Source organism: Diplotaxodon limnothrissa, linkage group LG19 (assembly GCF_057381915.1).
Source record: "Diplotaxodon limnothrissa isolate DT_005_m linkage group LG19, D_limnothrissa_male_GT1.1, whole genome shotgun sequence".
Lineage (NCBI taxonomy): Eukaryota > Metazoa > Chordata > Actinopteri > Cichliformes > Cichlidae > Diplotaxodon > Diplotaxodon limnothrissa.
In genome coordinates this window covers 16864371-16879908 of record NC_140614.1, presented here as the reverse complement: position 1 = coordinate 16879908, position 15538 = coordinate 16864371, and the positions used below count along the sequence as shown (strand labels likewise).

At 40.8% G+C, this 15538-nt stretch overlaps 1 protein-coding gene across 2 annotated transcripts in view; it reads left to right on the top strand.

Annotated features, from left to right (window-relative positions):
* Window positions 1–15538, top strand: part of alk (ALK receptor tyrosine kinase) — a 446259-nt gene that overhangs the window by 362529 nt on the left and 68192 nt on the right. For both annotated transcript variants that reach the window (XM_085343606.1, XM_085343605.1), the window contains exon 6: window positions 11424–11555. In XM_085343606.1, coding sequence (XP_085199732.1) covers window positions 11424–11555 — 132 coding nt within the window. The remainder of the gene's footprint in view (window positions 1–11423; window positions 11556–15538) is intronic.

Genomic DNA, 15538 nt, shown 5'->3' with positions numbered 1-15538 from the left:
TGATCCTGTTCAGTCAGGGCTCTAGAGTGCGACCAATTTGGTCGCAAATGCGACCAAATTTTTCAGTGGTGCGACTAAAAATAAATATTTGGTCGCACAGGTGCGACCAACTGTTCCGGTAACAAAAAAAAAATCTCTGTAACTCTCCGTGTGGTCAACAACAGACACACATTATGCCCCTATCGTGGACTAAACCAATCAGAGATAGTCAGGGGCGGGACCTCTCTGATTGGCCGTGGTCCAGTTGAAAGTGCAGGTGGAAGAGAGAGGTGAGTAGCTTGAATAAAGCGATATCAATTCATTAACGGATTCCACACAAAGACCTAAACACGGAGCGGACCCAACACATCAGAATCAGCTTCGTCTTTCTCGGCTTTCTCACCCGACGGCCTGAACACGGACACGCTGTCGGAGCTTAGCGATTCTTCGGGTCCGCGCTGTGTTTACGTCTTTTTGCGCTGATTCTGAGCTGCAGGTTTTGCCTCTCTCCAACCAAAATTCACCGAGCCTGCAGCAAAAGAAGCAGCAAACTGCGCTTCACATTTGATCAATGTCGTCATGAATTCCCTCTGACTTTTGCTGTTTTGCTTCCACCACGATAAAAATCACACTTCCTGCACAGCTCTCTCTCTCTCTGTACTTCAGGAACAGTTTCCCGTCTCAAATCTGTTTTCTGCATTATTCATTCGCTTATTACCCACCAGTCTAGCGTTGTTTACAGCGCTTTTTCTTTTTTCACTTAAATGACCTCGGACAAGAAAGCCTAATTTCTGCTGTTCAATACTGAAGAAATTTAAATTTCTTAAAATTATGCAAAATTGCAGAATATTTTTAAGGTTATCTGCTATAAAAAGCCAGACCAGGAAAATCTCCTTCATGTTTTCCTGTGTTTTATTCTCAGTTACTTTCACACAAAGGCATCTGCTGTGATTTTCACAATTCTGATGAAGTCTCATGTGTATCAGTACTGATAAATGATCAGAATTATAATATTTCTGACTGTCTGAGGCTAAATTGAATCAAATCAGGACTTTGAGAACCGGAATTGAATGGATTATAGAAATCAGTGATGATACTCAGCCCTAGTGAGCAGCCTAGGCCTGAGAGAAGTGGATGTACTGTAGCTGTGGGTAATAAGAAAAGATGAAAAGAACTATTGATAACTTTTTTGTTAAGTTAAGGCCTGATCTGTCTGAAATTCATAGCCAGTGCTCTGACACGGTGCCATCAATATTTGAATGCTGAAAAAGCACAGTGTATCCAGAAAACACATTATATGCTGCAGTAAATGCACTGCCCAAGTGTCCCCTCTCCCCACGGCCTTTCAGCAGCAGACAGCAGCAAACAGGTCGTCAGAGGAGGCCAAGATGATGATTAAGTTTTTAACATTTTCTACAATATTGACAAAGCACTTTAAGCACAAGTTTGTTAGTTAATAATTTAGAAATTAATATTGTCTGTATGGACTTCCCCCCCCAAAGAAAGTGCACATGTAAAACTGCGGTGTTAAGCGATGCGGTTGAAAAATTTGAGTGCGCCTAACTTTTGTGCCGGTACGCCTAAATTTTTAAAGTTAGTGCGCCCATGTCAAAAAGTTAGTCTAGAGCCCTGTCAGTGCACTAAAAAGTATTGCTCTATGATGTTTTATGACTTTGATCTATTGCTGGTACAAATTTCAACAGCATTAACAAAAATTTACGTCCTTAAAAAAGCCTCTGATATATTGCATCACCTTCTGAAGAAGTCAGTGTGTCAGCAATGGGTAGCAAACATTTTTCCTGTAGTGGAGTAAAAATAGTGGTTATGACTTTTTACCTTAAAGTTAGTGCACTGAGATGATTTCTCCCGTGAAATAAACCCAAACCTGCTCATCAGACTGAAAAAGATATGAAACATCAAGGCCAGTGCTGTGGAATCAAAGCCCCGTGGCATAATGCTGATCATTTTAAACAAAACAAAGGCTACAGTCTCACCACAGTCGCCCTGACTGTGGGAAAGACGCTTTGATGTCAAAGCTGATCTGTATTATTGGTTGGTAACAATGTTTACTTAGCTTTGTAGATGCAGAGTCGTGGTAATGCAAGAAACAAAAGTTGGAACAGCCAGCATGTCATACAATGATGCACTTTGTGAATTTCACTCTTTTGTATACTTTAAGGAAATGACCACAACATTGCAGATAAAAGAAAAAAAAACACATTGAGAGAAATTTTCCACTGGCTCTAATGTTGATATTATTTTCCTGAAAGCTTTCTGGTGGTATAAAATGTCTTATGAAGTCAGACCACGGGCAACCAAACTGAGAAAAATAACCAGAGGAAACAATGCTAAGAATTATACAGCATCATTATAACTGTGTGAAAGTCAACAACAAAACAAAGTTACACATATGCAAATTATAGTTTTATATTTAAATACCTGTTTTTCAACCGTGTGCAGTGCACACCGGAACTTTCTGAGATTTCTACTAACTTGTAGAAAGTACTTCTATCTTTTGTGCCCACAGTGCAAGAACTACGTTCAATGACAGCTCTTAGAATGGGCTTGTTTAGTATAGCTGTTGTTCCACCACAAGAGGAACCTTTTCCGCTCATTTTTGTGTATAGAGAGTGTCAAATCAAGTAGAATTTATTTTATAGTACTTACACAGAAACCAAACTTTAATATTCCATTTTTTAAGGTCAAGTATTACAGAGATGGCAAAAGTACAGACATTCTTTACTTAAGTAGAAGTCCAGACACTGTGTTTAAAAAATACTCCAGTAAATGTTAAAGTACTAAAGCAACTTCTTACTCGAGTAAAAGTGAAAAAGTACAGCCTTTGTAATGCATTGGCGGACAGCTCTGCCATGCATTGTGTAAAGTTAAATGAACCTTACTATTAGTACGAGAAGATAAATGTTATTCCTGTCTAAATTCTAGTTCTAATAAATGTACTCAGCTTGAATCTGTTGTGAAGAACACAAGCAGTGAAAGAGAATTTCAAAAAAATAACTATTATCTGTTGCCTTCATTGTAGAGGGTGAGTATAACAGCACATTTAATCAATCTGAGATATCTCAGTATAAGAAAAAGAAGTGCAATTTCAATAGTAAGTCTCAGTTTTCTCTACATGATAAAGAAATGCTGCTGTAGTTAATGAGAGAAATCTGTCAGCACTCTGGGTTTAAATTTAAGAAGTTGCTGTGTAAAATGATGTAAAATCTTCTGGTAGCCTCCTGCCCAAACCGTACTGGAATTATAAAGCAGAACGTTTTTGTTAATCCACAGAAAATGTTGCATTTTTAATATACTGTATACTGTGGACCTTTAGTAGTGAAAAAAACAGGAACCTTAATTGTTTATCATTTAATTGTACAGGTATATCTTGTACTTCATTACTTTGGTGCAGTGTGAATGGGCATGGTCGAGCTCTTTGTTAGTAGGGCAAGCTGTAAAATACAAGAAAATATGATTAAAAGTCTAAAATCTTTGCCTCCCTAACATTTTCCAAAGACGTCCAGTGAGTCTGACTGGAGTCTTTGCTGGGCCGATTCAGGATCCCGGGCCTTCTGTTTATACTACCTTTGTACCAAACGTATAAAGGTTGAATTCAGTGAATGAATCTAATCTTCATAAGCTTAAATGCAAATTAATCTCTGCTACATAACTGAGTACAGACCATAAGCACCACAGCCATTGTGCACCAGTCCAACACACTGTTCTTCACTCTAAATCCATCACAGTACAGAAAACTAACCTTTTTATCCTGCTAGAAACTCCAGTATTTTCATGCAACATTTGAATTACAGAAATTAAGTATAACTTATGTTTGTTTTGCAGACGTTTTACAATATTAAATTACAAAATTTATGAAAAGACATATACAGATCCAGTATGTGATTAGAAATGAGGACATCTTTTTCTGTCTGTAAAGTTAGTGTTCACTCTTTTCTCTCCGTGGGAAATACTGTAACTTTAGCTAGCGGACACAGTGTGTGACACACAAAACACACCTTGCACCTGTACCAGGTCCAGTGTGTATTTACTGCAATAACGCAAATAATTACTATAGAGCATGCCAGTTCAAAAGTCGCTTCAACCTTCAAAGGTTGCATAAAGATTGAGTGTATAGGGTGAAAAAGAATCCTTCTACCTCTATCTATCTATCTACTATCTGTGATTTTGAAGACTGAGTATATAATAATGTTAATTTGGTTAATCATTTTGTAAATTTGTCCCAGTGTAGAGTCAAATAGACAATAGAGCAGTAATGCAATCTTGAGACTGGTGAACTTGCTGCCATATGTGTGTCCCCCAGTTTGTCAGTCACTTCAAAGACCCAAGATGGTAGAGGCCAAAATGCTTGGCTTTTCGGATCAAGAGTGCTGTGTCTGTCTTTCAACTTTTTCAAGAGTTGCCAAGTGTTTTACATTGTGACATTGCCTTAAACTCAATGTGGCCTCTGTTGTGTAGCTGTAGTTGAGAATTCTTAGAACCAGTTCAATAACGTCGGTGTTTCCTTGCTCGTTGTTTTGAGGCTGTTATCTCGTCTGTCATTTATAGTTTAGATCAGACAGAGTAAAAATATCAATAAACCTAAAAAGTAGAGATGTATGGACAATGTTTGAGTCCGGTGTGTATATAAGATTTAAAAAAAGAAAAACAGATGGGTAATCCAACAATATTGTACACATGTATTATTTTACACTCAGTACAATATCTGTCATTTTTCTGCAGTAAAAAAAGAAAAAAAATCTTAGGAGTGTAGAATAGATGTTTTTCCCTCTCCGTCTTTGCTCGAGTGTGTGCGGCTCTCTCCAGCAGGGAGCATGACAGATAGTGATAGTGATTGGGCAGAGCTCGGACCAATCGAGCGTGGCTGTGTGCAGTTAATTGAATTCATGAGCGAATACTTCTTCTCTTGTCGACTGTCCAGAGGGAAACCCAGCTGCATCCATCTTGAGTATTGCAGCCACTGTAAATCTCCATAAATATCGTTAAATTTTGCCTTTAATGGGGTGGCAAGATAGTTGCACCACCCGTGCTCGGGCTCCTTTAGATTTTTGTCCCCTGTGACAGAGGACAGGCCACCATTATGGCACTTAAGATGGAAGATTGCGAAGTAATGAATGACCAAAATCGGATAAATGACTTCTAACTACTGCTGAATCATCTGCTAGACTCAATCAAGTCTGCAAAGATATTGTTTCTGTTGTGTTTCCTTTTCTGCTTATTGGCATTCTATCCACACGAAGCACAAGCAGATCTCAAGCCAGGCGGTTCTTCAGACTGGTTTTGTTGTTGTTGTTGTTTTAGAGCACACAGAGGGATTTTACAATGTGATTGACGTGCTTGCTCATCTGTAGGAAAACAAAAACCATATTAATTTCTGGATGAGTCTACCCTCTCTATGACTCCAGATTGTGTTTTTGCAGCTTGTCTTCAACAAGGATGCATCTGTTTGTATTCAAATCTACAAGCGATATCCACCAAACCATGTCAGAAGTTTTATTCAAATGGCAAGGCAAACTGGTTTGCAAGATCTTTTGATATCTCGCCAAGTGTAATGTCTCTATCAGTGGAATCTAAACGCGATATCTTTATTGGGGTTATGCAAAAACACTAAAATGTTAAGTACTATTGTTGAATTGATTTCAGCTGAGCTCACTGGTGCTTCAGTTTCTGCCATGAGGGAAATGCTTGAACCAGAAAACCCATCCTAAGCCATTGTTTGGCTTTGGCACGAGCCAATGCAAATAAATGTTTTCTCTGACTTTAAAACTTTGTCTAAGTATTATTCTTCTCATCTTTTGGTTGGCCGGAGATGTTTGTGTATTCATTTGTTTACACATTATTAATCAAGTTCTATATTTTTCATTTTCATGAAATTTTTGCTACATTCAGTCTACATTTGTCGGGAGACAAACAGCACATTCAAACAATGTTTAAACCATTAAAAGAAATAAATAGAAATTGCACATTTTTGCAGTCAGTGACCTCAACAGGTTTTTAGGAAACTGCATTTAAGACATGTTTGGACATCTAAGTCATTTTTTCAAAATTTGTGCTCTAAATTAATTTTGCTTTTGATCTTGTAGATGAAGCCTCTTCGATTTTCATCCTGTAAGCAGATGGCACGAATAAAAGGTTGTTTTTTTAAAAGAAATAGAACAACTTGGCTTATAATTAGATGACAAACACGAAACGCTAAACTCCACTGAGCACACGTCTGAACTCAAACATGATCAACTGGCAGTGAAATGCACAAAAACCATATTTAACTTAAAAGCTGCTCTTTTTCCCCATTTTTAATTAAATTGAAATTAATTTAATTCTGTTTAGAGAAATGATAAAGCACTCAGATCCAAAGTATTGCAGAGCTGTTATCAAAAAGGTTTTAATGAGACTTTACATTGGCATACAAAAACAAAATATTGTTCCCCCTGTTTACTATGTCCTCAGAGGATACAGAAGGTCTTCCAGAATATCCAACAAGTCACGTAGCAGTAATTAAATAATAGTGACACACTGAGGCCTGCACACTCTCTCTGGAAGCAGCTTTTAACTATGATGGACTAGTGAAGTGACTCCCGCTGCCTATTGATTGTACTTTCTAAATGACTCTTGTCTAGTTACTTGTTAATTGTTCACCAGTCATCCATTAATAGTTGTTAACAGTCAGCTGTGATAACCTGAATGCTTTAGATTGTGAAGAATGGGTTCAGCACACTCCCCTTACACAAAAGCACCATAGCTGAGAAGTAATATAACAGCAAAGTGTTCTCTAACGGTCTCTCCTGTTTCTGGATACCAGTGTCAGTACAATCCTCCGACTCTGACTCTGAAATCTAGTCGAGCTTGGAAAACAAGTCAGTGATGCCGCTAGCATTATTTTGGAAAAAGAAGTTGCACATTTATGTTCTACATAATTTCACTGAAAATATAATGTGCAGATATAAAAAAGCAAAGGCTGAATTGTCTCGAGACGATGAGTCTGTCTTGAGAATATTTGTGTAATTTTATGGAAACTTATCCCATAGCTCTTTTCCCCTCCTGTGACAGAAATCCAGCATCTTTGTTGAACTCCGAAATGGTTTGCTTTGTCACTGGATAAAAGTGAATATCCCTTTAGGACCCGCTGTGACGGCGGCGTGTTTTTCCTTTCAGAGCCGTACGCGATTTAAGAAAGTTTTATATGCTTACATTTCAAAAACGTCGTAGTTGAGAGGCTTGCAAATGTTGCACCCAGCCTTAAAGGGATTTGCACTTGTTGCAATCAGACTTAAGGGGTTTAATTTCTTTTTGTTTTTGCTACAATACTGTGCCAGAGTCCCAAGACTCCCCCTGTTTCTTTATATTTTCATAGGACTATGGGAAACAGGTGCATCAATTTATTGAAATGTCCAAACATATATGAAAATACAGCATATACACATACAATAGAGTTTGTACAGTTTTAGTGAGCTTTAAGGTCAATATTTGGTATGAAGAGCTTTATTCTTCAACACAGCCTGAAGTCTCTGAGGTAGCTTTCTTGTAATTTATTTAAATAGACCACAGGAAGAGTTCTCCGGGCTTATTGAAGGCCATTCAAAGCTTCCTTTTGGATGTTGGCAGCCTTCAGATGATCCCACACTGCTTCAATAATGTTGAGGTCTGGGCTTGAGGAGGTCAATTCATAATTGATAGTGTTACTTTGTGTGTTTTTCTATCTAGGTATGCTTTTACTGCACTGGCAGTGGGTAAGGGATCATTATACTGAAAAATGAAGCCACTACCAATCAGATATTTGCCAAATTTTACATGGTGGATCAAAATCTGACTGTACTTTTCTGCACTTATAATTCTAATTTCAGTTTTTACAAGATCCCCAACATCACTGGCTGAAATTCCACACCAAACCATCACAGCACCTTCACCATGTTTTATAGATGGCTGATCACTCCTTAAGACTTATTTTCAATCCAGTTCCTGTGTAATTTGGCCTTTTCTCCTGTTTCCCCTTCTTTGATAACCGCCTTTCTATTGAGACCATTACTAATGAGGCTTCAGTGAACGTTAGATGGATCAATTGAAGGTCCAGATGCATCTCTTAGGTCCTGTGTAGTGTTTTCGGCCTCTCCAGTTTGTTTTTTTTATTGTTTTGTACATTCTGCACATTGTAAACACAATGCTGGCTTTTTTTTATGAATGATGATTCATAAAAAAAACTCACTTACTTCCACAGGCAATTCATCCCTCACTGACCCACTTGTTTTCACAATCTGACAAGTGTGATTTAAGAACTGCGGTAGGCCAGAAGTGCGGCAGCCACATCTGGCTGCTCTTACCTGCTTCAGGAGCTTAAAGTTAGTGACACTGCCACTTTTATACTGATACTTTTTACTCCACTGTCATCAAACTAAGATAAATCGATGAATTTACATACATCGCCCGAAGGCTTCACTGTACTCTTGGTAACTTTTTTTCCCTTTCTTGATAAATCGCTCAGCTTGCGGTGTCAACATTATACAGAAAGGAAGCCAGTGAGCACAAGCAATGCATAATACATGTGTTGAGCATGACTGAATACACATAGCAAAACCACATCTATACCCCCACACTGGGCGCTAGGCAAACAAGACTTCGCCTACCCTCATTTGAATAAAATACTGTATTTGCCTTTTTCTCCGTTCCTCCGTGAATTTCACATGTTAGCGAGTCTGCAGCTTCGTGTGTGCAAGCATGTGCTCCATTTAGTTTGTAAAAAAAACAAAACAAAGCTCAGGAATGCACTTCACAAACACTGACATTAAGCAGACTCGTTATCAGTCATTTAATCAGGCCAGGCTTTAAAGGGGTTTGAACTGGATTACTCACTGACATGTTAATGTGACTTTCTTACCACAATGGTGTGCTGTGGGAGGCCTCTGACTAATGTGTTTTGTCCAATAAAAATGGCACCCTCTCTTTCTAAGCCAAAGACTTCACTGTGCCAGTTTCCTGCTGGGCCGTAAGTTTTTCTCCACCACAATGTGGGAGAAAAAAAAAGAGGTGAGAATACGGCATAAGTGTGAAATGTTGCACACTAAGTAGACAGTAATTCCTGTGCAACTAATTAGATGTTTGCTTATCCAAATGTTATCTGAGACATATTCAATCTATTACCACATCTTTATGTTCTTTATGTCAACACCTGCATCCACTTATAGTAATTATGTTTTTTTTATTAGCCTTTATTGGTAAGGTGCACTGAAAGAACTGAAAGCAAGAAGTTCATTAAAATATGATACTAATATTGTGGATGAATGAGCTTTAGCATTTTTCTTGCTGTTTGCTTTGTTTCCTTTTGACATACATATTGACTTGTGGCTTTCACTGGTTTAAGCCAGTGATATATTAAAACAATGCTCTCACCAGTGCTGCGCAGTTACCCGCCTATACTTATCTGTGATGCTGGATGATACAAAGTAATTAAACTATAAAGATAATCTAAAGACTTAATGCCCTGGATCACCTCTAACTTGCTCCTCACTTCAGATGAAAATCCCGCATTGCATTAGTTATGGCTGGCCACAAAGTTCAGGCAGATCAATACTAGTCCACATCAACTGACAACCCAGCTGATGCCCTTCTACACTTCCAATTAGTAAATCTCATATAAGGCTCAATATTTAGCCTCCTTTAGCTGACCCATACCTGGTGCGCATCTGCATACTGCTTTGCAACCCATCTCCACCCCAGCTCCTCCTTCTGTCCTCACTGATGGCTGCTCAGGATTTCCATATATGGGCATGGAAGGAGATGGAGGTTCCAGAAATAAGTCATATCTTTAAATTTAAAGAACTGCATGCTCAAATATTCGTTTGATTATTGTGGACCTGAATGAAACTGGCTTATTGTAATAATTGCAATGTATCTACTTATATTGACCTCCTGTAATATTATGAGCCAAGATTATGTCTTTCACTCCACATACAAAACATGTTTCTGTGACCGCTTCTTTCAACCTATAGTGAAGTGTAGCATAAAATTGAGGAAAATCCTGTCTCAGAGTTAGTCAGTATCACCCTGAGACACTAAATCCAACTTTGAGGATGGACTGTTGCATTTCTTTATTATCAGGGTGTCCAAAAAGCATTCTGAAAAACTGCCTTTGTTGAAGATTTCTTGCTCTTAAACGGAATGCTTATTTTTTTCCATCTCCCTACTGTCGCTAAGTGGTTGCTTATAAGGTGTCATTTGGTTTCAGTCTGTTATGCTGGTGCGTGTTTATCATATAAATTATATAAATGTGCCTTGAGATAACTATTGTTGTCACTCGGTGCCATCTAAATAAACCTAAATCAATTCGAACAAAGAGTAAGGGATTATAAAAGTGGATTTATCCTGCAATTTAACTTGGTCTTGCATATTTTCTGCAAGCCTGTGATGCAGAAATGGTGCCAAAGGTTTTATCATCATGTCACGCAGAACATAATGCAAAATGGAAAAACAAAAAGTTAATTCATTACAAACTTCATGATGAAATTTTGCCCGAATAGTTGTCTCAGCTACCAGCCTGTGCTGCACGCTGCCTCTCCTGCCTTGAAATCGTTATCAGGCTTTAACTCCAAGTTCATCTGAGCAGAGAACAAATCTGCATATTACAGATCAAGGGCAGACTACAGTAGGCGCAGCCAGTCAGTCATGATAAGAATCACTTCCCATTTTTTTTTCCTCCATGAGAGACGTTGGAAAAAAACAAGATTCCCATCAGTGTACAGTTTTTTTGTTTTTTCTTTCCGCCTGTCTGTTTTGTTCTCTTTGCTGTGATCAGTTTCTGATTATTAAGGTGAAGGTGAGATATCACTTTTCTGATTTGCATAGATATGCAAATGCTCCTGGTTACAATTGAGTTGCTGAGACCGGTGATATCAATTGGTGCCTTTGTTATTATGTGTGTTCTCCCACTCCATGTGTATCTGCTAACTGTATCTGGGTCATGTTTTTTTTTCTTTTCTCTTTGGTGTTTGTGTTCCTTGTCTGATGGATGTGTACTGTATTCAAAGCCAGATGCTCATACTGCGTAAGCCAAGTTGATCATGATGGTGCTGGCAGTCAGCTGATGTAACACAAGGTTTACACTCAGGGGTTATATTAGCCGTTATTACTCACTGATAAACTCTTATGTCGTAACCGTATATTTATCTGAGTCAGCAAGAAAATAACATATAAATAACACATCAGTCTGAACTTAAACCTAAATTGGGAGACATTTTTCCTTCTCTCCAAAGATGAGGGGTTTTTGTCATTTGTTGTTTTTTGCAGTGCATTCTTTTGATTCTGCTGCCAACAAGCAAAACATCTCCTAAACTCTACCTGAGCTGTGAAAATGCTTTGTTTTCACACACAGTGCCAAAGTGCTAGAATATCTCCTGCAAACCATTATGTCAATTTCTATTTCTTTCTTCTCTGTTTAGCATCCTCGCCCAGCATGAACATCACACTGGAAGGCCAGTACCACTGTAACAACGGGCCTGAGATCCCACTGGACAAACTCTGTGACTTCAGTACAGACTGCCCGCTCGGCGACGACGAAGGCAACGTGTGTCGTGAGTACACCCTACGCACGGGCCGCTGCCCTTTCTGTGTTTTTGGATAAAAACAGCGCACTTGAAGTCGGTCAGCTGTGGTGAGCCTCCTTTAATGAAGCTGTTGCTTCCTGCCCAGCAGAGCAGCAACGGAGCGTCTTCATGAGCTTTTCCTGAAAGAGAAGCACAGGGAAAGGCCAATAAAAAAAAGCCAGCTTGGCGAGCATTTCTCACCCTTGACATATTCTGTAGCTGTTATTTCTATCTCTTTGCACATTTGTTTTGTGCTTTTCTCGAGGCCTAGGAGGAACACTACCAAACTATGCTGACATCTCATTCACAAGTGAAGTCCCCCAGGCCTCGCTGTTTGTGTGTGTCTATGTGCGTGTGAGTCCCGAGGATCTTTTTTTAGTCCTACCTGAATGTATTTGTGTTGTTTCTGTGACTTATAATCACGCCGTTGAGATCTTTAACCCCTACATATGTTGTAGCTTGATTTCAGAGTTCTTCATCCATACTATACTGAGCAAAATTAATTTGCCCACAGTGCAGGTCAGCCTCCCATGTGGTGCTTATTAAAATGATGGCTGCTCCCTCGTGTGTATAGGTTTGCTAACAATGAGAGCTGAAAGATAAGAGGGTGAAAATCCCAGCCAGGCACCGTCTCTCTTTCTACTGGAGGAGGACTTATCAGTCCTAATTGGCCTGAGGGGCTAACTCAGGGGTATAATCTCCATTTGAATACAATGTGTATGTAACATTTTGATTTCATAAGATTTACTTGGACATCTGAGCATAAGTAACAATCAGTAAAACACAAAGCCGGTTTGTACACGTCGTAGCAACCACCCACACATGCAGGGCCTTGGAGTGGGGGTATGTCACCAGGGTGCAGAGGAGGCTACCCCCCCCCCCCCCCCCCCCCCTGTCCCCTTCTGGCTGCCTCTGCCTCAATTTTATCCCACAACTTAGACATTCACATTATTCACACTCTCATTACACATACATATAGGATCTTGGGGGTGGGCACAATCACGGAGTCCAAATTACCATCAGGGTGTATACCTCACCCCTGACGTCGTTGCCCACCTCTCAATTTTAAATACACTTAGTCATTGAGGGCTAGCAGGAGGGACTATGCGCTTACCTGCTGCTCCTTGGCAGGTAGCTCCATGCCCTCCTGGGTTTTAATTGCACCTTAGAACACATATGCATCAACACTACAATGAGCGGGTGGAGGGAGGTTTGGAGTCTTCTCCCACCCCCATTCTCTGCGGCCTGCTGGAGCGGGAGGGCTAGTAGGAGGAGTTGGCCGTCCGACTGCGGTCTGGGGTGTGGGGCCTCCCTGCTGCTGCGGAGTCGGGGTGGTCTGCCTCCCCCCACCGCAGGGAAAAGGGTAACACCACCTGGGTCTGGGTGCAATTCCCCCCTCCAGGGGCAAGGGTACCTAGACCCGGTTTGTAGAGTACGCTTGGGGAGTGTGATTGTGTGTACAGCGTCTCTTTATGTCTGTCTCCACGTTGGTTGAGTGTGGAGTGAGTGCATATGAGAGCATGAGGGTGGGAATGGATGTTTGTGTCTGTGTGTGCCTGTATGTCTGTGTCTATATGTCAGGTTGGGTATCAGACGCCACCTCTCTGGGGACACCTCAGGCCCTCCAAGGTTTGGAGGCCTATCTCCACCCACCACCACTTCCCCTGCCGGTGGCGGACTCCCTCAGGTGTCGGTGTGTTGGTGGTTCTTTGTGTCTGGGGGTGGGCGTCCGGGTACACACCGGCTCACTCCTTGGCGGCCGCTTGTCGGGGCCTGGGGCCTGGGGCTCGCTCGGGCCCCTTTGGAGGTGGGGTGCCCCCGGCCTCTCGGCCTGGGGCTCGGTCACTCAGGCACAGCTGGGGGCCGGCGGAGCTCACGGGCGCGTCACTGCAACTCCCCCTGACTTCTGCTCCGCGGCTGCTGGGCGAGCCCTCATCTGGGACTCTCCTCAGCTCTTACTGGAACAGTGGCGCGGCTGCCCCTCTGTTGGTCTTCCATGGTCTCTTGTGTTCTGGGGGCCTCTGGATGTCTGGAGTTTTGATCTCCTCCATACCCGTTTCACACCCTGGAGGACGGGGCTGTGGCCCCCCCACACTCCCTAGCAGATCATTACATGGAGAAACCTTTGGAATGCAAGCATGCTGATCCACACAGGTATGCACACATGGGTATTCACAGACGCGGACTAAAGCTTTCTTGGCTGCTGCCTCAAAGCACACTGTGCGCTGTCTATCTTGCGTGCTGCACAATATCGTTTATTATTTAGTAAATATTGATATCTATGGCTAGCTAGTTTATTGTGATGGTGCTTTGTTTTCTCTATTATTATGTTGCTCTTTGTTGTTTGCTGTCTCCTCTGTTTGTTTTTTTTGTTTGTTTGTTTTTTTTTTTCTCCATACAGGCGACCCAGGAGTTCTTTTTTTTTTTCTCTCTCTTCCCCCCCCTTCTCACCGTCTCTTCTCCCCTTTGGTTTTCTTTCTTTCTCTCCCCCTCTTTCTCTCATTCATTCCCCCTGTCCTATTTATTAAAAAAAAAAAAAAAAAAAAAAAAAAAAAAAGACATCACGTAATGTCGCATACTGCTGTTTCTGATGTCATTTAGAAAAAAAATAAAAATAAAAATTCCTGAATTGTGTTTTCAAGACATTAATCAGACTGGTGGCTGCACACTCGTACATCAGTAACAAACAGAGCATGGAAACTCATGTGTAATATTTGACACAAACTAATGGGTTCTGCAGAGAGAGGCTAATTGTTCTGAGTGCATTTCCGCACACCTTTTCCACTTTGTGCTTTTGTAATGCTGAGAGTGCATGAAGGCATGAAGGCCAGCTGTCATTTGCTCTGAATTAAGGTTCTGTTTCCGTCTCTGCTTTTTTAAAAGTAACAGTCTTTATCCTTTTTAATTAAGGACAAGGGCTAATTATCCATATGTTCATTCCTCAGTCTATCCTTGCACTTTTCTACTACTGTAGCTTAAGTTCTATATTTGCTCCATTTACATCACTACCACTTGTAATAATCACCCCTGCTGGCTAAATCACAGCGTTCCCTCTCTGATACGGTATTGTCTGTGATATCCACAAGTTATCGTCACTGGATTTGATCTATTTAAATCCTTCATGAGCTGTTCAAAGTTCATTAACGGGGGGAAAAGCAGAAAGAAGGCCGGAGGAACAAACTTAGCATGTGTCAATCACAAAGATTCCTGACATATAAGAACAACCAAGTCCCTGTGGCTCTTCCTCGCCATCCTACTTCAGCATCATTACACATGAACACATCCTACACTCCTTGTTAGAGAACTTCCTCTGGTTGGCCTGAGTCTGCTGAAATTCTGCAGACACCCCACTTCTTTCCAACACTCGTTTACCATCTCAAAATGCTGTTAAAGCTGGATCCATGTAGGAATTCACAGTACTGATGTTTGAGACTCTGCTGCAGTATTGCTAGTGCTGATGGTTTTCTTTGCTTGTTTATCTGTGATAGCTTTGATTGCCTTTTTGGGAGTCAGTCTGCTATCAGTTGGTGACTGCATGGGGTCAAGTTTGCTATTAGATGGAGTCTGTTTGTGATGATAAACTGGAAAAAAATCACAAATCAAATCAGAGTCCAGCCAGAATCTCATAGATCTGAAACAGAAATTCCACTAAAAATGTTGACGTAGTTGCTGCAGGACAAAAATTTTATTGCAGTATGACGTAGCTCGATCACTTTGTTTTTCCATAAGAATATTTCAGCAGAATGCAACCACTTGATTTAAGTCCCCTGCTGCAAAGAGATACATTACGCTCACTGGCGCAGGCTGACTCTGCTAGTTTGGAACATGTTGGCAACCTTTCTGTGTTTATTCATGACGCAGCAGTTATTTCCAGACTTTCACCAATCAGTCCGAGTCACACCGTGAATGTTTGGAGACAGGTTGCCTCCCACCAGGTGTCTGGTGCAATCACGATGCGGTAGAAAGTTGCA